At 35.9% G+C, this 22,997-nt stretch overlaps 1 protein-coding gene across 1 annotated transcript; it reads right to left on the bottom strand.

Annotated features, from left to right (window-relative positions):
* Positions 1–4,368: 4,368 nt before the first annotated feature.
* CCDC172 (coiled-coil domain containing 172) lies at positions 4,369–22,924 on the bottom strand. Its single transcript, XM_009641406.1, has 8 exons — positions 22,846–22,924; positions 22,523–22,608; positions 19,571–19,687; positions 18,075–18,240; positions 16,014–16,115; positions 14,946–15,048; positions 5,244–5,331; positions 4,369–4,401 (listed from the first exon to the last, which is right to left on the bottom strand). Exons 1-8 carry the CDS (start codon positions 22,922–22,924, stop codon positions 4,369–4,371), a joined length of 774 nt encoding a protein of 257 aa, XP_009639701.1.
* Between the last annotated feature and the right edge of the window lie 73 nt (positions 22,925–22,997).

Below are 22,997 nucleotides of genomic sequence, written 5' to 3'. Positions count from 1 at the left end.
GCCTTGCAGGTCCTTTTCCTATCCATTTTTGATCTATACATGTAATTCAGTCACAGGTTTTAAAACCAAATATTCCTTTCCCTTGGGGTCTAATTTTTCTAGACTAGTCAACTGCCAAACTGTCAAGCTCTACGCAGGCAACCAGCCCTGTAGCTGGAGACTGTCAGTTGCCTCTGTGACTGAGGACCCCATAGGCTAGATCAGCCGAACAGGTATGTGTGACCTCAATTGATATTTTGCCCCCTGTGTCATACATATGAATTTTTTTCTCACTGACTCAGTGTGTCATTCAGCTACAGGTACTTTTTTTTGTGTGACTTATTCTTTATTTCTTGCTGTTCTTCATTTTATAAAATTAATTTGGTGCTATCACCAATTCAATCATATTTATGCCAACCAGCCAGAGATAATTTGTGTGGGTACTGTTGCATTATCTAACTGTAATTGTAGTGGGTTGTTTTGGTAATATTTGAATTGGCTGTTAATAATAAGTAAAATAATATGAAAATGTAGTAGCTTAACTCCTTTTTATGAGAAACAAAATGATTACATTTTGACTCCTTTTTTAGTTTTCCTCCCAGCTGTAGCTGTTTCTTGCTTCAAGAATAGGTACATACCTGGGTAAGTAACATTAGGTCATGAGGGCACTTTTTACACAATCAAGCCATATCCTTACTGTGGTTTGTGTTCTGTCTGCTGGCTTGTTGGCTATTGAAGTGCTTGGGTCTTCTGCTCCTCAGCATGGCCTCTGACCATGAATTTGGCTTAGTATATCTTCCAGTTTCTTCAGCTCCTGACCTTGGGTTGTCCTTGCTCTACCTCCAGACTCATTAAGGCTGATTTGTAAACCCATAATCTTGTAGATGTAGGGTGTAACAAACTTCCTCTTTTGGGCCTCTGTGGTCAGACCTTACTCACTGTGGCTGGTGAACTCTTTGAACGTTCTGTGATTTTTCCCAAGCCTTATCAGGTTCATGGCCTGGCTTAATTATTTTCCTGTTAGATTCTTTTCAAGTGGATCTTGGATTCTCCTTTGCAATAAGCTGTTTGTATTAGGCTGCTACTGGGAATCATCTTTTACAACGCATGGCTGTGAGCTGTGATTTGATGATAAAATAATCTAGCTGCTCAGCTGTATCTCAGGTATGTGGTCACAGTAGAGGAAAGGAGTTGTGGTGTCAGTGTGTAAGCCTGAGGTAAAACTGCAGTTCATCAAGTCTTTTGTGAAGGATGTAGGACTTGACACTTGGCGAATCTCAATCCTTACCGGGTAAATTTAGTAGTCTAAAGTATTTCTCTGTCTCTCTTCAAAAATGGGGGAGTTTTTATCTGTTGATCCTAAAAAGCAACTGTTCCCAGGTCCCATACAGAAGCATGGCTAGTTTTTCTTATGCTTCGTGTGTTGTTCCCCCCCCCCGCCCCGCCTCTAGAATGGCAACTTTTTTTCTTGGGCCGTCTTTCTCTTTCTCACTAACTGCTTCAAGTATTTCTACAGCTCTAATCTTTTTTGGTCATAAAAAGGGACAACTAATTCCTCTGGCCTCAAAACTTCTGTTAGACTCTCATATGCAAAGCATATCATACACAATCTTGTCTTTAAAAAAAAAAAATCATAGAATCATTAAGGTTGGGAAAGACCTCCAAGGTCAGCAAGTCCAACTGTCAACCCAACACCACCTTGCCTACTAAACCATGCCCCAAAGTGCCACATCTACATGTTTTCTGAATGCCTCCAGGGATGGTGACTCCACTACCCCTCTGAGCAGCCGGTTCCAGAGCAGACCACTCTTGCAGTAAAAAAATTTTTCCTAATATCCAGTCAAAACCTCCCCTGACACAACTTGAGGCCATTTCCCCTTTTCCTATCGTTATGTCATATGTGAAATAATTTATTTATTCATAATAACTCTGTGTGTATTTTCATGGCAATTTGGCAATGTTCTGTAATTTATTTATTAAACATGACAAAAGATTTGGTTCTTTTGCACTGATTATTTAAAAGATTACTCATCCCTGGTTTGAGAATTTTAAAGAAAATCCACAAAACACAAACTTTTGCTTAATTTTTAGTTTGAGTCTTCCAAACAGAAATATTATATTTGTCCCAGATGACATTATTCATAAGACAGTGGTGAGAAATGTATTTTTATACTTGGAGAAATTAGTATGTTTTACATTCACCCTGCAAAAACTGGTTTAGTCTGGCATTATATTTTTTTTTCAGAGCTGTTGAGGGATTGTTTAGTCCAATAGGATTTGTATTGATTTCTGTTTCACTTTTTTTTTTGGTAAGCTTTATTCTCATTTTGTTGTCATATTGATTCTGAGAGCTTTAGCCATTTGAGTTATTACAAATTTTGCTATATTTATGCTGTAATTCTACTACAATAATCAAGAACTTAGACCTTCACAGCCATTAAACCCAAAAAACCCCCTCAACAAGCAAACACACACACCCCCCCCCACCCCCAAACTGAAGTTGCAACTTGTTTCCCGGAGTGGGAAGTATCTCTGAAAATTACTTACCCTATTTCTTTTCCCCACGTGTTTTTTCAGGTGACTTAGGGACATTAGTTTATATTATTAATTCATAGTTATTGGATGATATCGCTCATTCCACTTACCTTAAATGTTTATGTAGAATGTTGGTATAAGCCCATGAGTTCTGTTTCATGTCGTATTAGAGTATTTAATCTATATGGACCGAACATCTATATAAATATGAGACCGTTGGAAAAGAGATGCAAGGATTCTTGCAAATAAAAGCAACTATAAGTGGATAAACCTGAAGTTTAAAAATAAGTTTTTCCTGGTTGATTACCCAATACACTTAACATCAGCAAGCTCCCTTAAATGAATAAAATGATCAGCTCCGTCAAACTCAGCTGCCCCAGCAACCCCCAAGTTTATATCTGTTTCCAGCAATCAAACCTAGAAATAGCGCTGCTTTAGCTGTCTGTAGACACTCTGACATGCAACGGTATCATTTTGCAATATGCCCTGGATTTGATCAAAACGCACAAGCAGTAGCCGCCTAACTTTAAAAGAGTCAGATGGTCCCATAGAAGTCAGAGGGACTACGTTGTTTAACCACATCCTAAGAGGATCTTGGGGAAGAAACAAACAACCACCCCACCCCACCCCCCTTATAAGGATGTCAGCTTCAATAGCACTGGTTGTTAAGAATAATTCCAACCTCTTGGAATTATTCTAGTTAACCCAGTGGATCAGAATACTCTCTGATACCAGTGCTGCAGATCAAATCTTGCCAGACTTCAAACTGCAGCTGTATCCCAAGAGGAAAAAACTTTCTCCATCACAGGCAGAATTTGGTCAGCTTCCAAAAGGGATTTATTCCTCCTTTCTTAATAAAACATCTTTTGCAGTTTTATGTGTGGCAGACACCCTCTGTAGCTTGGAGAACTCTGGGTGTAGAAAAACTAGTGAAGAGCAATTATCCATCCCACCCCCTGAGGTGGGAAGCAGATTGGAAATTATTTGCACACACAGTTGGACGTGGTGAGACCACAGCCACAGAGTGGACTGAGGCTGAGCAGAGCGAATGTTTTCACATGGTCCTATTGTAAGCACCTGAATCATAAAGTCATTTCCTACTGTGGGGTTAGGAACTGCTGTAGCTGTTATACTCTGACATGCGTCAACGAATAGGGTTCTTTATTCAGTGGAAATTCTTCACCAATTCTCTAGAAATGTGGACTTTTCATTTAGAATACGGTTTTATTCTTTGCTGCCAAGTGCTGAACCTAGCACTCAGTACTTTGTGGGTTGTGGGAGAGGAAGAAAGGAAGACTTCTTGTGGAATTAGAAGACAAGCACTAAGTATTGGACTGGCTTACCATCAATGGAGGCATCTACTGCTCAGTAGATTTGGAAACTATTCCAGACTACTGTGCAGTATTGCTGGAGTTGAGCTGTTTTCAGAGAGCTTGTTACAGAATGGCATTGTCAAGGTATAAACTAAATAGCTGCAGCTCCTGTTAAGTATTTCTTGATGGCAATAGCAGTCTGCCTCTCAAATAACACCACATCACTGCTGTAAAAACGCCTGTTCATTCTAAAAAAACAGTATATAGAGAATAGAGCTAGTAATATAGGAACTCAGCTGTATGTGGAGTGGTCCACTCATGGGCAACAAAGAGGAAACTAAAGACGGATAGCTGCTGAACTTGAGGATAAAACACAAAACCCCCACCACTTTTAAATGACGAAAATATTATTTTAATTAAAAGTAAAGGCAGATATGAGCTGTGATTTAATCAAACAAAAAATAGAAGCAAACCTTATAGAGCCTCAGTAAAATGGTTTAAAAACACTCAAAGACACTCCATATCATATGCCACATATTATTCACTTGTCTGAAGACTCTTTTTTTGATAGATTCTGGAAAAGAGAAAGAATTGAATTACAGAAAATGAAATCTAATGAGTTCTGTACGTGCTTTACAGAGAAATTTTTAAATATTGAGCTGGGTTTTTTCTTTCTGAACTTTGACAAGCATGCTAAAATTAACAGATAAAGTGCAAGTAAGTTACATTCCTCCAACAGAAACTTGAAACCAGTCATAGAAATATTACACATTTCCCATGGCTGTTATTCTGCTAGTGATGCTAGTGGCAGCTGCATCTTCATACAGCTCAATCAGGAGCTCTGAAATGAGCCTTTAAACCCCCTTTATTTCCAAAAATGAGACTTCAAAATATTTTTTCTCTTCGTATTGTTACACAGACAGACAATCAAGAAATCTGAAGTTAAGATTGACATTTAGAGAAAAAACACACTTTAATAAGTTTTTGTAAGAAATTTGTGAGTGGACAAAATCAAATATTACATAAAAGGATGCTATTATTGTCCTATTTCTCCATATTCCCATCTTCCATTTAACTGACAGCTGGAGGTAAATATTAATTTAGTTCTAAATGCATAATCTTTTGCAGCTTTCAAGAAACTAATGATTAGTACTAGTCCCCCAAATAGGTCTTTCTTGTGCTAAAAACATGTCTTTAAATTCTTTTCTGTGCTTCCCTTTTCTGTGAGAAATTATATTCTTGGACATTTGGAAATAATAGGCTAAAAAAAATGAGAATTGGAGTGCACCTGCAATGCAAGGATGTTTGGCTGTGTATAAAAAACCTGCTTATCTAAACCCACTGCTAATCATCTTAAATTACACCTTTAAAACTAAAATTATCAAACACTTAAAATACATAATGAAAATGGCATACCATTTGCAGAATTTCAATTTCTGTTCGAAGAGTCTCACAGATACTCTCCCAATCATCATCTTTGCAATTTTCCAATTCTTTCTTAAGCCTGTGTCCAAAACCAAATAAATTTTTGGATTGGAGAACTGTTGCTTGGGCAACTATTTTTTTCAGCTTTGGTCCCAATTGACAATTTGACTTATGTGAGAACACCCTCATTGATCTGTTTGCGTGATCAGGATTTAAGTTGCTGGGTTTGTAATTGGCAGTCCAATACGCTGCTCGCCCGCAATATTGTTGGATTTCATTCAGCACTGGCAGTTGTGATGGCAATGTGAGGAACTTCAGAAAATGACATTTGTGGGTTTTATGTGGGGAAGTATATCTTGACTAAGTATTTTGTTAGACAAATTTTTGGACCTTGTTGTTTTCATAAACCATGAAAGATTTATGGCCTCATTAGTCATCATTTTCCTTATTTAAACATGTGAATTTGAATGTTGATACTTAGGCATTACCATATGTTACTCTTTCTACTTTCCCTGGATATGTACTTGTAGCCGCTGGTGGAGACAGGATATTGCATGGGATGGGTCCTCAGCCTGACCCTCTGCAGCCATTCCTGTGCAAATTGTTGCTGCCTCCACAGACTCCTTTGCTGTTGCTGCTTTCCTCTCCCCACTGCTCCTATTATTCTTCAGCGCTTACTGACCGTTCCCTAATAGCCTCAGCCAGGAATTCTCCAACGTTTCCAATGAGGACTAATTTAATATAGTGATTTTTGCATTCAAAAAAGCATTTAGTCCTGCTAAAAGGAGACACCTAAACTTTGCACATCAGTGACTGTAGTGGTTTAAATTAATACTCAGTAGGCCAAGAGAAATCCATGCCAGAGCTTTTAGTAGTCTGATGAATACAGAGTGATGAGATTATACTGAGTCTTTCCATGGCTGTCATAAGAAAAGCATAATGAGAAAGCTGAAGTTGCTTACCCTTAATACAGTTTCAGCAAACAATGTAAATATTCTGGGACATATAGACAGACTGGGACAAAAAGAGGAAAAGTATATATTCTGCCTCTCATTAAATAGTTAAACTGATGCATCAAAGCAGGACCTTGTTTCTTCTGAAGTTGAAAGAGGAGGTAGCAACCATGTTTTTCTTTTATATACTATAATAGGGAATAAATTATTAAACCCTATTATATAGGTGATGCACCTCTTTAGCTGTTTTACTGTTGATAGAGTTTGTTTCCTACACAAGAAAATGGCTTTATTAAAAGTAAAAGGTATAGCTCCATATGAGAGGAATAGCTTAGTCACCTTGTGGCATTAGAATAGTAGCATAAGACTGGACCATAAGTTAATTCTGTTGTTCCTGGGGAAAATATAAATATTTTACCACCAATACAGAAACAGCGTGAGCTCTGTGTGTTTGTATTACAAAAGAGTAAATGCCCCTTCTTTCGGGAATATTTCTCCTGCATTCATAATACATACAAGTGTTCACACAAAAGGAAATTTGGAACTACACTTTAAGAAATGAAACATTCACTGTAGTACAGTGAATACTGTATGTACTGTAGTACAGTGCTAGTTGCCAGACCGTTTTCATTGAGAGAAGTTCATTTCAAGGTCTAAGATCAGCTTCTGATCTTGATTAAATCAGCTTAACTTCATTGCCTTGCCTCCTCATTTTTTTTCTCTCTGTGTTGTCTGTTAGTGTGATATTAGAACCCTGATTTGTTTAAGACAAACAAAAGCCCTACTTTGCCTAATTTACTTTAGGAAAAGACATAGTGTGTTAATCTCAGAGAAAATGCTCTCTCATTGTCTTCCACATTGTAAAACTGATGCATGGTCTGTTTGCTAGTTGTCAGCTAAGAATGATACCAGTCCGTGTTAGGTGTACACTAAGGATAGAACAACCAGGAGATAAGCAGTAAGAGTTGCTTATCTGTGTCTTGGGATTGTGAATTAATTACTATTGATGATGTGCTTTGAAACTGTAATGTTTTACATATGGATTTTAAAATTTTATTTAAAATATTTTATAAAACTTTCAAATGTGGTGACAGCGCAGCTCCTTACATAGCATGGGGTAGTGATGATAAAAGACACTCATTCAAATGTGGTGTTTAATTTTTACATTAATCAATTGATTCTGCTTTAAGGTCTTCCTTCTTTCTTATTTAGAAGCCTGATAATTACAGTATGTGCCAGGAATATTATACTCACAAAATAAGGGCTGTCTGTTAGGTTACAGTCTACACAATTAATGCATCGGAGACGCCTGAGTTACTGAATAAATGATGAAGTTTTACCAGAAGGAATGTGAGACAATGGAACTATTAAAAAAAATGCTTAACCTGGAAGCAGATTTAGCTTTTTCATTTTACATTTAAGATAAGCAGAATATTCATATTCATCTTTCCACTATCAGATTGAATGTGCAAACCAATTATTCATTAAACTATGCTGTCTAGATGGAGGGCAGGTTTTCTGTCACCTTTGGAAATGGAAAGAGATGTACCTTTTGCCAGACCAAGGATTAATATGACAATTATACCCTCCTTATGACTATGATAAAAAGCAAATCTCTTAAAAAAATAATAATCTGAAAAATAACTTTAGCATTTGGCCCTCCATGTCCTTTGGTTTTGTTTTATTTTTATCATTTTTGTCTCTTTGATGATAATAAAATACATCTTTCGGAAAAGTCATTGTGCTGGATTAACAGTGTGTTGGTAATCACAAGTAATGGGCTCTGATGAACAGCTGGAGCCATATTTGCAAAAGGAGGTTCGACTGTTCCTTTGAAAAACGTTCAAGATATACACAGCGATAGCAAAACCTAGCCTTAAATCAAGTAGGTGGGATAAGAGCATCAGCATTTTTTTGGATGCCAGCTTGCCCTAGACTGAGGTCTGCTATCAGTGGTCCATTTTCCATTACTCTTGAATGCCAGAAGTGACAAAGAGATGGAAGAAGATCACTGAAGATGATTGATTTTTCAGCTTTGAAATGAGCACAGCTATTAAATGTCATTGGCATTTGCGGTTGATACACACTCTTCTTGAATTTCAGCTGTATATGCAGAAGGCAAATAGGAAAAATAATTGTGAAATCAATACAGCTGGTATTATGAATTGAACTATGATGAAAATAATGTTATTGTCAAACAGGCTTCTCTGAAAATCATCCACAGATTCGTGTTACTGGATCAAGACTTCAGTAGCCCAAACTTGCATTCCAGGAATAATTTTATGTAAAGAGGTCTCAAAGAAGAGCTAGTTTGTGTAGCAGGCAGGGTGAATGTGTGGTTTTAGAGCCTTTTTTTTTTTTTTTAAGTTGGGATAGAAGACCCTATCTGGTTATTGGTGGAATTGCAGAAGGAGCAGACTGTCTCTTGGTTATGTTTTGCTGAGACAAGTAAAACATTTTCTTCTTACTTTCCTTCTTGCATTGTTTATGACCACCATTTTATTTTTTAACCATACATATAAGGGAAAACATTAGACTGTATTATAAAATGCAATTGCTTGACATTGATAGACAGGACATAGAATTTATGGTACAAAATGAAGTTCCCTAAGAAGTTATATATAAACTTGAGAGTATGTGTGTTGATCGTCCTGAATTTTATTATGAAGGACAGGAGAAACATTTATCAAGGTTTTAAGACTTTACTGAGATTGAAGAAAAGTATAGAAGAATTTGGTTTATTGTCTCAAGCCAAAGTAGAGCTAACGTGTTGGGGTCATTCAGTCTCAGTTCAGTACTGGGACTAAATTAAATTGTATGTTTCTATAGTAAGAGCAAGACTTTGCTGGGTATCTACACTTTGCTGACACTACTAAACAAAAAATGCTATTGATATAGCTGAAGAAGAAAATAAATTTCAGACTATTATCAATTGATTGAGGAAGGGAGAAAATGAGTCCTAAATAGAATTCAGTATCTCAAAACAAACTCAAGCACTTGAGTTGAACAAATAAATTATAAAAGTATGTGCTTGATGGAGCAGAAATAGAATAAAAATTAAGAAAGTGATCTAGTAGTGATAATAAATGCTTGCAAGAATATGAAACATGAAAGCAAACAGGGTACTAGGCTACATAACAATGGGAAATAAATGTAAATTTAAATAAATAGAAATAGCTTAGGTAAAATAAGAAAATTTCAGCTTCTACTGTTCTGGATCAAATGCTGATTATAAAATACATAATTATCATTGATTAAAGTTTGCATTTTGTGAACGTTACCAGGGAACTATTTATAAAAGTAGTTATAGGTCTTCAAAAGTGTGAGGGTTTTTTTAGGGGTGGGTTTTTTGGATTTTTTTTAATTATTTTTTAATTTATATTCCCCAGATACATAAACCATCACAAGAAGTCTTTAAGGAATATATTATTATAGATGAATAAGCCTGGAAAGGTTAAGGCATATACTGACTTAAACCACACATTTAGGATGAGATTTGCTTTTGTGCAGCCAGCAAACCGAAGGCATACGGACTATTTTCCATATGAACTGAAAAAACAAGTTACACAAGAAAGAAAAAAATTTACAAGCATCAGAGACATCAAAACTGAAATGTGTTTCTAGGGGTCAATAAGATTCCTACTGAAAGACAGGGAAAATAAATCTGTGTCAATGATCCTTCTAGTTCAAATATCATGATTTTTCTATTGTACAGGGAAAATACTTTGCTAACATCTAGACGGATGGCATTTGCATTTTCTTTGACTAACCAATCGGTTGTCTTATGAAAGAAAGATATCATTAGTCAGATTTGATCTACTTTTTGTAAACCCATACTGAATTTATAATGGAAACCTATTTTAACGTAATTCAAACTATAATAGTTCCACTGGGCACTGCTATTAAAAGGAAAAGCTTAAAAAATCGATGAGGAGATTGTCATTAAAAAACCCATTCTGAACCACATGTATTACTCTGGAGACTTATATTTCCCAATTATAAAATTTAACATAAAATTAAATGGTAAATATTTTTTTTTAAACCACCAGAACCATGCATGGCCTTAGGCAGTCCATTGTTAGCATGAAACATTTGTTCAGCTCTAATGAACATATTTCCTGTATGACTTGTATGGAAGAAAACATCGCTTTTTCCTTCCTAATTTTGGTAATGGAGTTTCTTTTTCCATATTCTGAAGTATAAGAAGCAATACTATATTTTTAGGAATTAGGCTAGCCTACAGAGCCTCGAACTATTTACAAAGTAAGCTGATGTCATGCATTTCCCTTCTGCTACTGCTTTTCTGAAACAGAACAGAAATTCAGGTTTCAAAAAACTAATTTATCCTTAGTCTATCTTTAGAATAGTGTGAAAAATTTCCATTTTAGGTAGAAACTGTCTGTTCATAGTCTAAATAAAGTTTAATTAAAATTATTTCTAGGTTGCTTTACATAAGGCAACACATACATTTAAAATTAAAATGTGAAAGAAGATAAATAATTAATATAGTAAGTAATTACAATGAATATAATAGTGAAATGACATAGCTAGGAATTTGCTGGTATCAGTTAGTCTCTGCTTGACTCCTGTATTGTTCCACTTAAGTGATGCTACTTGCTACCTGCCAGGGAAATGTGACTCAAGAGCTCATGCCAAAGTTCTTTCCTGCTGTTTTGTGTTTGGGGTTGGCACTGGCAGAACAGATGATTAAAATAAGGATTCTGATCTTAATTGCAGATCTTTTCTGAAAAAAAAGCCTTCTTTTCTTAAATATTTCTCTCTATTATGCACCTGTAACATGAGACTTAAGATTTCCAGGGTGCCTACTTTGCAGATGAGGGTACAGTGCCTGATCCTTAACTATATCTGTGTTTAACATTCAAGTTTTGGTTAGCCTTTTCCTGTGTCTGATGTGCATCAGAACAAGCCTATATAAGTGCAGCACCAACAGCTGTTGGAATTACTGGTGTGTGCTTCTCGTGACCTTTTGTAATTCTTTGATGGATTTGGGAGAAATTTTATGAAACTGCAGACACAGTATAGGGCATTTTGCTCAGATCAAAGATGAATTGCTGTAATTTGAATTAGCTGGCTACACTCTTCAGCTGAAATGCAATTTAGTTTAAGATATATACTTAATTGTAATGAAGATTCTTGCCTTGCCAGCTACTTTTGATATTGATTTTTAAGCTGAGGCTAGGTATGTGATACAATAACAGACATACAGGGTGGTCTGGGAGCTACATATATCATATTGCTGCTGACTGACTGTCTCTCACATTTGTTCTAAGGAAGCTTTAAAAACATCGGTATTTTTACCATTTAAAAAGTGGTGTGGTTTCCTGCTCTGCAAAAAAAGAATAAAATTTTGTGCTTCTTTCATAGAAAACATATGTATTTTTGATCCACATTACTTGTGTCAAAACATTCTTCTCTTTATATGTATTAAATATGATTTTCAGTAAAAACTAAAATTCTATTCTTGCAGTAGATTCTGTATGGGGAAAAAAGCTTATCTTGTTAGGCTAAAAAGGTTTTTTTCTCAAAAACCATAGGCTCAATCACATTGATTTTAACATGACCAAAACTGACTCCTATTAAGATATACGCTAGTATATGTGAGATTGCACTTACTGGCACTTGCAAAGGACCTTTTGCAGCCAAAGTGGCAAAGGTGTATCTAGACTGTCAGGAGGGCTTCCCAGTTCACCCCAGGTGCCTGGTACTTCAGTTATTTTATTCTCACTGACACTATATGAATTCTTCTTTATTCTCAGATGCCCTTCAGAGGGCATCCACAGGAATGGACAGGATAGTTTGCTCAAGGACCTGCATGGACTGCATCAGCTCTGCTGCTGCAGCCGTGGGCCCTCAAACACTTCTGCGTCATGCCCTAGGGCATGCAATGCGCATGCTGGGTATCGTCATTTTGAACCAGCACTCCGCTGTGCTGGACATAACTCCTTTAAGTGTTTCATACATTTTTGAATGGAAAATATCTGTGACATTATATCTTATTGTCACAGAAACACTACAAAGGGACCAGAGCAGATATGATCTCACCAAATGCTAGGCAGTGTGGAAATGACTGATTTGTTGCAGATAATGCTGCCTCTGAGCAGCGTAGCCACAAGGCAGTGCATATGTGTTGATCTATGGGCTGTGCAATCCACAGAGATAATCGGTTCATTGGGTAATTCAGACTGGAAGAGATGTCAGGAGGTCATCTAACCCAATGTCCTTCTCAAAGCAGGGTCAGCTACAAGGTCAGACCAGGTTATTCAGGGCTTTATCCAGTCAAGTCCGAAAACCTTCAAGGATGAAAACTATGCAACCTTTCTGGGCAACCTTTTCCTTTGCTATACTAGCCTCATGATAAAAAAGTTTTTCCTTAAATTAATTCTAAACCACTCTTGTTTCAACTTTTGCTTTTTGCCTTTTGTTCTCTCACTGTGCAGCATTGTGGAGATCCTGGATCCATCTTCTTGATGATCTCCTTGTAGGTACTGGAGGGCAATCAGGTACCTCCAGGGGGACTATTTATATAGAGTACTATTTATGGCTTATAATACTTTAAATTCCCTTTCATTCTCTTAATTCAGGAGTCCAACCCAAGTAATGACGAGTAGGTTTTGTTTAAAAAAAAAATTTACAGAGTTGTATGAGTCTGATAAGGTTTGGGATAATTCTAAACAGCACAGTGCTATGACATACAGATGTAGAAAAATGAGGACTGCCTTCTTGGCTCTACTGAAAAACAGAATCTGTTAGTGGTGACACAGAAGTACAGTAACACAGCTACATTGCTTCTGGCATCTGAGTTAACTTATTCAGGGCTCTCTCTGTAAAGCATTGAGCTTTTCTGATCAAAACCAAGTGCAAGATAAAAGTATGATTTAGGCAAATCTGTCCTAAATTTTGTCCAGTATCTGAAATGAAAAAAATGTCAATGTAAAGAAAAATTCTTCAGTGTATTATTACACCTCAAGGAGCACTTGCTTTCTGTGATAGTAGGAATAGCAGTAGGAGCATTTTATATTTTGCGCTACACGCAATTATCAAATAATGTAAGCTTATCTTGACCATAAAATGAAGCATTTTATGAAATAAAAAAATCTCATCATCCTTCTTGCCTTGGTTGTAAATGACACTTGCTGGTTTTGTAGTTAATAGAACATAATATGTTTTATCCACTGTTGTGTTTTCCACCCAGATAAAACCAAAGTATCGTTCCACAGAGCTGTGAGTTAATTTCACTGCATAGACAGACAGATGTACATAGATTTGAATGATTTGCCTAGGATCTCATAGCAATCAGTGGCAAGGCTGGGGATTTAAAGTAATACAATGTTTGCTACTTCTGTACCTGGAAACTAATTACACCAATTTGGATATTAAGTGGCATCATGGCAGTAAACTACTGCAAGGCAAGTATGTTATTTAGAAGGAAGGTGACAACCTCATGTATCACAAAACCTAATATATCACGATGGAATGAATAATGTAAAAGAGTGAATTATACCATGCTGTCTTACAGAATTGCTGCTGTTGTTATTATTTACACTGTGTCTTCTATGTATATGTTAAACACAAAGTTTTTGCTCCCGTATGCAGAATTGTGAGCTAATTAATTTTTATGCTGAGGGAGTTTTGGCCATGTCTCAACACCATGCAAGAGGTTGAAGAGAGTTAGTAATAGGGCTGATATATCATTTTCTCTCAAAACCCGATATTCAGCAAAAAATGGGCTATTACCAAAATGTCTGTCAGAAAAATGCTCAGGGTTCTCTGCAAAATTTTATTTTTCCACTGAAAGTTTTAGAAAAAAAATACTATATTTATTATTGTCAAGAAACTCAGAAATTTTAGGGAAAAAAACCCATGATGGTAACAAAAGTTGTGTTTTCCTTAACAATTTCTGCTACAGAATATTTTGGACCAGCTTTCCTAGGAGTTCCTTTTCATTGTCTATTAAATATTTTTAAATATCCATAGGCAGTTTCATCTGGAACACCATAAAGTAGGAAAAAGATGGTTAATTCTGTGATATATGTTGGAAGATTTTTTTGTTGAAGACATTACATTATTTTCTGTACAGTGAAAATGTAAATGTCACACTTGAGCAAACTGACAAGAAATGAGTCATTACCACTCAGTTCCTGGGAAGTAATATTGAGTATTAAGGGAGACTGTCCAAGTCTTCTATCTTGATCAAATCTTCAAAATTTTGTTCTAAACTAGCTTCATTAGAAGGCAAACTACAACTGATAGAGATGATGGAGAAAACAAACCCACATTAGTAGCTTCACTACAAGGCCCACCTGCCCCAAGGAGGTTATAGTGGCCAATCCATTCCATTGCAGTCGGGCTCTGGGGAAGGTTGTACAGCCAGGCAGCAGAAGTACCTATAGCATTGGGTAGTTCATCAATACTCTGTGGGCCACCACCATTTTTACAAAAACTTAAGATCTGCCTTTCCACTCAAGGAGCAGTCTTTTGCTCTTCCTCCAAATTTGACTGACTGACTTCCAAATGCTTTGTTTTTAGTTCATTGGAATATGTGTGTAAGGGTGAAAGGCTGTAATAAACAACAGCAATTCATATTCTGTAATAAAAATGAATGATACTTCTGATTTCAAAGGAATATTGTACAGGAAAGGTAAAATGGTCATTCCCACCAGGACTGGTTTGCAGTTACAGAGAGAAAATTAAATTTAGGAATTTAACAAGAGATTCTTACCTTAAACATTCAGGATCAGTCTGACATTTTTCAGTGACTTGGACTTTTTCTGCTTCTAAATCTTTCGTCATTCTTTCAGCTTCCCTGATTAATTCCTCAAGGTCTAAACATAAAATAACTATTACCTCATAAATATATATTAATCATCCATATTCAAAGACTTCCTACATTTTCTAAATTTATCTTTTCTAATATTTCTTCGTGAAACTGTCTGTAGGGTAGAGGCATCCAAATAAAGAACATGAATTATTTTATTATTGTAATTGGTATGCATATTGCAATCATCTAGAAAATTTTGTTCCTTTTCCCAAACAATCTATGACCGTATTTACAGCCTGTCTTTCTTAGCTCTCTTACTGTGACAAGTTATTTACACATTTGTAAAAAAGTTATTGAACCACTTCCAGATCATATTTTTTTAATCCAAATTTCAAAATAATCCCTATTGCTTGTAATCACCTTTGACACAAAACCTTTCTTGGTTGCCTCCTTATCTATTTAGTTTTTTCTCTTTTCTGTGTTTTCCTGTGTATTCGACACCTTCCTCCCAGCTTTTTTCATGCACAGACTTTCATACACAAACACACAAATGTCAGTAAAGAGATGATAGCTGAATTTATAACTCAGAGGTTAGCAACTAGGCCAAATCAGTCTTTATCAGTCCAAGCCATGTTGCTTGTTAAACATTTCAATTTTAGTGACATTCTTTAATTATAGGTCAATAGTTTTTAAACAATTTTGATGTTGATTTTAAGTTTGCATTGAACCACTAAATTCTCCATTTATGACTTACCATCAAAAGTAAAAATTTCTTTTTCATATATATAACTTACGATTCAACAAACCTGTAGACCTCAGTATCACTGACAGTTAAAATAAGTCTTACTGAAATTAACAATATTTGTTATAACTATGTTTAAAAATTATGTATTATATAATATAAAAATATATTAAGATCTTGTCTCTATGATTTCTTTTTCTTGAGAAAAATAACTTGACAGAAAATACTTTTCAGAAGCATTTGTCAAGCCACAAATAATTATCATAACAAGTGATTATCAGGCACACCTTTGAGTTTGCTTTGGAGAGTAAATAAATCCTGCTTTAGTTCATTCTTCTGCAGCTGGAGTGCATTTAACTGAACATTTTTATGTTCCATTGACTCCATTTCTAAAAAAAATATGTATTTTAAATTAAAATGTATTGCAGTTTTGGTCTTCATGATATAATCTTAAATATTCTTAACTACTACTACCAATCTTCAGCTAGTCAAAAGAACCTTAAATATAAAACTAAAATCAACTAAAACCAGTCATATAAAACACGGTTCACAGGAAATTATATGTCATAATGTATTTATAACTATGAAAGAAATTTTTTTTAATGTTATTAAGATGTTTGACATAATTTGTTGACTGAGCATAAAAAGAATGTTTTGCTTTAGAGTTCCTTCAGCTATAAAGGAAGATGACTTATTGAATTGGTGGTTAACAGACACCTCTCAGCAGGACTGAAAAAAACCTTGTTTTATTTAGTGTTATGGACATTTAAGACTGACCACTGACAGCATCTGGAATTAATTGTGATTGTTACCCTGACAACTGGAGGTCCTCACGCAATTTCCTTTCTATGAGTTACTTAAACATTTCTCTTCAATGTTGTCAATGTGCTCAGGACTGTAGCAGACAGAGACACAGACCTCAAAAAAGGTGCAATTTAAAAGGATGGAATCAAGACAGCAACTGAACCTACAGAAAAATATTAGCCACCTTTCATGCGCTACTGATCCTTTGACTGATCGGATCCGCCTGAATATGTAAAAATTAATCATTAAAAGTAACATGTGCCACCAAATACAGACTTTTTTCCAGTTGTAGATTCAGAATCAGAGCCACAGGAAATACACAAAGGCAGCACCCAAGCACAAACTCCATATTTCAGTAACTTTTCATCAGATACTGGGAATTCAAAGTGCTGGAGCCTGATGAATCATAGAATCATGATACTGCAAAAGAGTGTAAGGGGTCGTCATCTGCATTCCTCCTCCTGAAGGCAGGATCAGCTGTACCTCTGTAATTTTTGACAGATGCTTGTCTAACCTGTTTTTAAAGACGTTTGGTAATGGAGGCTCCTAATTCCTTTGGTAATGGAATCTCCTAAGGCAGAGTGTTTCAATTGTTCACTGTTCTTAGAAAGATTTCTAAACAGCCAGCCATACTCTCCCCTTATTGTGGTTTACACCTGTTACTTTTTATTCAGTTCACTATATACAATGGAGAATATATTCATTTCCTTTTTACAGAATCCTTTAGTGATTTGAAGACTGATATCCATCTTCCATCAGTCTTTTCCTTCATAGGTTAAATAGTCCCAATTCTTTAATTTTTTTCCTTCTCATGTTCTTCAGATCTCTGATCATTCTCACTGGTCCCATGTGGATTGTCTCCAGCTGGTCCACATATTTTCTTGAAGGGTAACATCCAAAACTAGATGCACAGTACTCCAACTGAGAGCTTAACTGCTGTAAATAGAGTGAAGGATTATTTTGCAGGTCAGTATTATGTTTATGTCTCAATATGGTGTTGGTCATTGACTTATGTTCAGCCTGTGATCCATGATGACTCCTATTTCCTTGCTGAAGGATTGCTTTTCAGTCCAACTCTATTCTGAGAAATTTTATATTCCATATCTTAACTCAAAGATAGAGTTATCCTGTCACAGTAAAAGACCAGTCCTACAAGATATTTGTGCATATAGTTCTTTTGAAGCTAAGGAAATTTACACAGCTCACCCACAGGTGATTATAATCAGTGCAAACCTAATATGGTACGCCATGTATGACAGTGCACCTCTGTGCTGGTTGACAATAAGGCATTGGGAGCTACTTCTGCAGGTCTGCTGCTTCTCCTCATAGTGCTAATGGTCAGAAAGGACTGAAGAGGACAGGGAACAGAAGAGGCTTTAATTGGTGGTATGCCAGAACACACTTTTTTGGTTTACTGCTAAGAGGAAGTTCCAGACAGCAAGGGAATGGAATTAAAATTATTGTTTTGCACCGCTATATTTTACTGTATTTGTTGTATTTATTCTCTGGTAACCAAAGATAAAACAGTTTAATAGAAGACTTACCATTTTTCAACTGAGCTGCCTCATTCTCTAAATCATTTATTTCAGTCTTGACTTTTTTTTTAATCAGAAGATCTCTATTACTTGTTAGTCCATACTCATTGTTAAACTCTGTTACTTCTCTAGTAAAATTATCTTCCTCTTCAGTCATTTTTCTCTTTGCATCTGTCTGAAAAAAAAGAAAGGGAAAATTGCATGTTCAGGTCTTCAGAAAGACTTTCTTAAGCTAGGCAGGTCGAAATACACTGTTGTTTTTTATCCTTAAACTTGTAGTATATTTACTTTTCCTGGCTTATGAGAACATAAAAAACGTCTTTCAGTTCAACCCTTCATTGAAATTAGTAGAAAGTTCTTTTTAAAGTCATTAGTATACTATGGCCACTCTTTTTTTTTTAGATTGTTATTAAATGAAATAGAGGTAGTGTTTATTCCTCTGCAGAATGCAGCCTTACTTTAACTCCCTCAATAACTACCAAGAAAGCTATAGTTGACAGGAAATCACTGTTTCATTTTCTGGAAAAAATATTCTAAAGAGAAAGGCATTAATAAATTGCTTTAAAAAAATCTTAGCTGATTGCTAAATTAAATAAAATTGAATGACCCCTATATACAGGAATAAAGACATTATAACCTATATATCAATCTTGGCAGGTTACAATTAAAAGAAACTTCACACCCCTTCAAAGGATATTTAGCCTTCATAGCTAAATAATTTTTCTACGATACTTAAAATATTTATTTTTCTTTTTTTCTTTGTGTACTTAGGATTCAGAATACTTTGGATACTGAGGAAATATGAAGTAATTAAAAGGATATTTGCCTAAATATTTAAGGTTAATACCGGTGATCCACACCGAATGTTTAAAATTTAGCTCTGCTGATTTAAAGTACAAATACATATGCAGAGAAGACTACTCATCTATGGCGTTCTTAATATCTACAGATCCAAGGATCCACAGTGAAGTAAGAGGAAGGCAATATTCAGGTTAGCACAAGAGAACTGAAAAGCATGTTGTCTGTATATGTTAGAAGTAGCTACATTTTAAGAGGTGGCTAGCTGTGTCTAATCAAAGAGATTGTGCAGCATGTCAGGATTCCTAAAATGTGATGTTGGTCTCCCTGAGTTCTTCCTTTGATCCTTCTCAATATGTTTTATTGTAAATGAGGCAGTCCAATTTAAGGTGAGACTTCCCTAGTTTTCTTTCACAAAAGAAATAATATTTCATTGGAGTTCAGTCATGCAACAGCAAACATTAGAAAATGAAGTCAAGAATGTTATATCAGCTTCATAGATAAACTGCAGCATACATTACCTTAAATCATGGTTTAAATTAAAAGTCAGAATTTATCTACATTGGCATTGTTAAGTATGCTAGAGTAAAAAAAAAAAAATATTTTCCAGATCTAAAACAATGCTTCTTCCATGTTTTCAGTTTTTAAAGCTGACTACTCTCATACAGTAGAAAAAAGCTCTCTGAATACTGTAGTTGGAAACATACAAAGACTTTAAGAAGACTGCTTTTTTGATTAAGAAGTTCAGCTTTCTGTTTTTCTAAGCTGTCTTCATGTTTCTTCAGAATTTCTAAGTAGAACTGTTTTTCAGACAGATGCTGAACCTTCCAAGAAAAAAAAAAAAGGTTATAAAGTAAGGTTATTGTTTTATTGTTTCATATACTTTGATATTGTACATAAGGATCTTGGTCCAGTTAAAACACAGCTGGCATAGCTGCTAGACTAGCAAACACATAACAGCGCCTTTTTTTCCAGCAATAATCTTCCAATATACCACTAAGCTTTTGAAAAACATCCTTTCTTTAAAAGACACATTTAGTGCTGGTCCATCTATCTAAAATGGCATTTTAAAGTCTGCTCAGTTTAGGAGACATTTTTCAGGTTAAAACAGGAAAAATATTGGTCACATGGGATTTTTTAACCCAACATAAGACAGTGTCCTCCATCTAATTGTGTAAAGCTCATCACATACCAAATCAGACAATAATATCAGAGTTTATCTGATAGAAGGGTATGCTGTTCAACCATTGCATTTTCAAAATTTCCTGAAGAGTTCTTCTCAGTTTTCCAGCGCATCTACTGTATCATTATCTAACCTAAGATATATGGTGGGATAAACTATAACAGCAGATACACAGGGAACAGCTAAGTGTTGAAGAGGATGAAAGCGTTCAGCTGATGAAGTGGAGAAAAGGCGGTCAAGAGAATGACTCAGACTGTAAGAACAATGAGTAGAGAAAGTAAAGTTAGCAGAATTGCCCACAGACTGTACCGGCACAGGGTAAGTATCAGGAAGTAAATTGAATAGTCAGGCTGATACATGACTGTTTGTGTGTGCAGAAGCATAAAAGGCCAAATAATAGTGATATTACAGAGGTAAAAATGAAAAGATTGTAAAATGAAGTAATATAGATTATTTTGGAGAGGGTGCAGATGAAGTGCATCTGATCAAAAAAGGAAGAGGATAGTGGAATCAAATAACCTAAGACTAGAATGTGAGAGTTGGAAAAGAAAGGACCAGATTTTTTCCTTATCCCTGATATGTCCAGGATGCTAATTGTCAAGGAAGTTCTTGCTTCAGGAATATTTATTTTACATATTAATTCAAAGAGAGTAGATGGTCTTATACTATGGTATTTATATTACTGAACATAACTAGCTGCAGTGTAGTTTCTCCACCTGTAAGATGCCAACTTAATCTATGCATTTGCAACAAATTTTTTTGAAGAAATCATTGAGCCATGAAAAGCAAAATGCTATAATTCAGGTTCTAATTACATGCTACCTGATTTTACAGAACAGAGGAAAAAATAGCATTTCCTAGGAAACTTTGATTGACCAAAGGCAGTCTCTGTGAAATAGATGTCAAAACACTTTTGAACTCGGTCTCATCTGCTTGGTCAGGCAAATGCTGCTGTGCATGCACATGCTTGGAGATGTATGCTTATAAAGAAGTGCAGTTATTTGGTGTGGGACAAATTGAACAGCATTAGCGGAACAGCATTATTTAATATTATTTGAACTATATTAACTATTGTAGACATATGTAAACTTAATTCCTGTACTGAAAAATAAATTACTTTAAATAATTTCAATAGCTGTATAATCATTAAACCTAAATATAGTCTGATTGAAATGCATTTTCCCATTCTTCTTGTTTTCTGTATCATTTCCTATCTATATATGAATCAATGTCAGACTAAGCAAGCAAGTAAAATATATTTTTGTGGACATCAGTGAGAATATTGTTAATTCTGGTGGGTAAAGCACATAAGATTTAATTAGAAATAGTTCTTCAGCTCTTCCCATTAGTCATTTACAATAATGGCTCTACTCTTGGGACCTTCTGTACCTACCACATAAACCTTGATTATAAATCACAATGCATCAATAACAAATTGGTAGTATAAACATAAAATTGTGATGTTCATAAATAAATTTATGAGCAAGACTACAAAGGACTTTACCTAACAAGCAACCCCCAGATATAATCTGTGTTGGTTAAATAAGCACTTTTGGGCTCTGAGATTGTGGCATGCATAAATGCAAGCACGTGAATAACTGCTTGCATGATTATAGTCTCAATTTGCAACTGGTAAATATTTGTAAATGAGTTCTCTTTTATTCTGATCCCCTTGCAGTAACGTTAATATTTATTACATACATTACACAGCCTTTTACAAAAGGCAGAAGAGCCTGTTTGTGGAAGGATGAAAATCATCCCCCAAACATTTATTTTCACAACTAGGTGAGGCAATCCCCCAAAGGTTCTTCGAGATGTTTATCTAAGTGATAGGATACAATAGCTCTGACTTCAAAGGAGGCTCCATATGCTTTCCTGTTGTGCATACACGTTCTGCCAGAGCAGACACTTAAGAGCACAGGGGATGATATTTAGACTTCATTTTCAGGCACAAGCAAATGGGTTTTTAAATCATTTGTAACCACAGGTATTAATGGTGAAAAGTGCTGCAAAACTGGAAGCTTAATCTGAAAATATGTCTCCAGTTTGCTTAAATGGAAAGCATAATAAAATCTTAAGAACACTAAATAGATTCAGAGACTTTCCTCTGTCCCTAGAAAAACTCTTAGGCCTTGTAAAGCCCTAGCTGTGAGCCCCGGCTCAGGCACGTGTGCTGTCTCCAGTGCTTCCAGATTTTGGAAGAGATAATTGGAAATGTTCCTACCCCTGAGGTGAGTGAGTCCCTGAACGTAGCTGGGGCCAGCCTGAAGGGTGAGGTTTGTGAGCGGGGAAGGACGCTGACAGACCTTTTGTCACTACAGAAATGCACGGTGTAAGTTTTCTCAATGCTGTGTTATTTGGTAGGTGAAGCACAGTCCTTGGAAGTGTTTATTAATCTATTCCTAAAAGAATAGGTCATATATTTGTAAATATAATGTATTTCATTATTATGTATACTATAAACATGCCTGCTTACCTTAGATTCTAATTTAATTTTTGCAGTGCTCAGCTCTTCTTTTATTTGGTTAATTTTTTCATAACTTCTATTTATGTCAAATTTAGCTGCAACACAACAAAAACCTGTAAGAATGTGTGCTCAGTTTATAAAGGTTACATTCTTATCAGAACATGCCATTGGCAAGAAGCGGCCAGCCCGGCTGCCTGCTGAGCTTTTGCTGACAAGGGTCCCCTCATGGCAGCACTGTGGGGCCACCCTGCTCTTCCCCCGGGAAATGGAGAGGCCATTAAGTGCGGTCAGTGCTGCTCCCACACCCACAAGATGGTGGCCATGGGGCAGACCTTGTTGGATGAGGCGCCTCTTCTCCCTTGCCTGCTTCTCTGTGGCCTGTATTTGCTGGAATAAAGCATCCAGGTTCATTTCTGTCTTCTCGTGGAGTCTCTCCGGGTCTTGCTGTCTTTGTGGGGGGCTGGTTGGTTAAAGCTGCGATGCC

This window comes from Egretta garzetta, unplaced genomic scaffold (assembly GCF_000687185.1).
Source record: "Egretta garzetta isolate BGI_Z169 unplaced genomic scaffold, ASM68718v1 scaffold486, whole genome shotgun sequence".
Classification (NCBI taxonomy): domain Eukaryota; kingdom Metazoa; phylum Chordata; class Aves; order Pelecaniformes; family Ardeidae; genus Egretta; species Egretta garzetta.
The sequence above is the reverse complement of the archived record's forward strand: the minus strand, read 5'-3'. Positions and strand labels throughout refer to the sequence as shown.

Bases quoted from the DNA above. Each gene is read 5' to 3' on its own strand.
- CCDC172 (XM_009641406.1), bottom strand. From the start codon at position 22,924: ATGAACCTGGATGCTTTATTCCAGCAAATACAGGCCACAGAGAAGCAG. The intron at 19,688-22,522 runs GTAAGCAGGCAT...TTTTCTTGGAAG, and splicing joins AAATTAAATTAGAATCTAAG to GTTCAGCATCTGTCTGAAAA. The intron at 15,049-16,013 runs GTGTGCCTGATA...TTTTATGTTTAG, and splicing joins TCTCCAAAGCAAACTCAAAG to ACCTTGAGGAATTAATCAGG.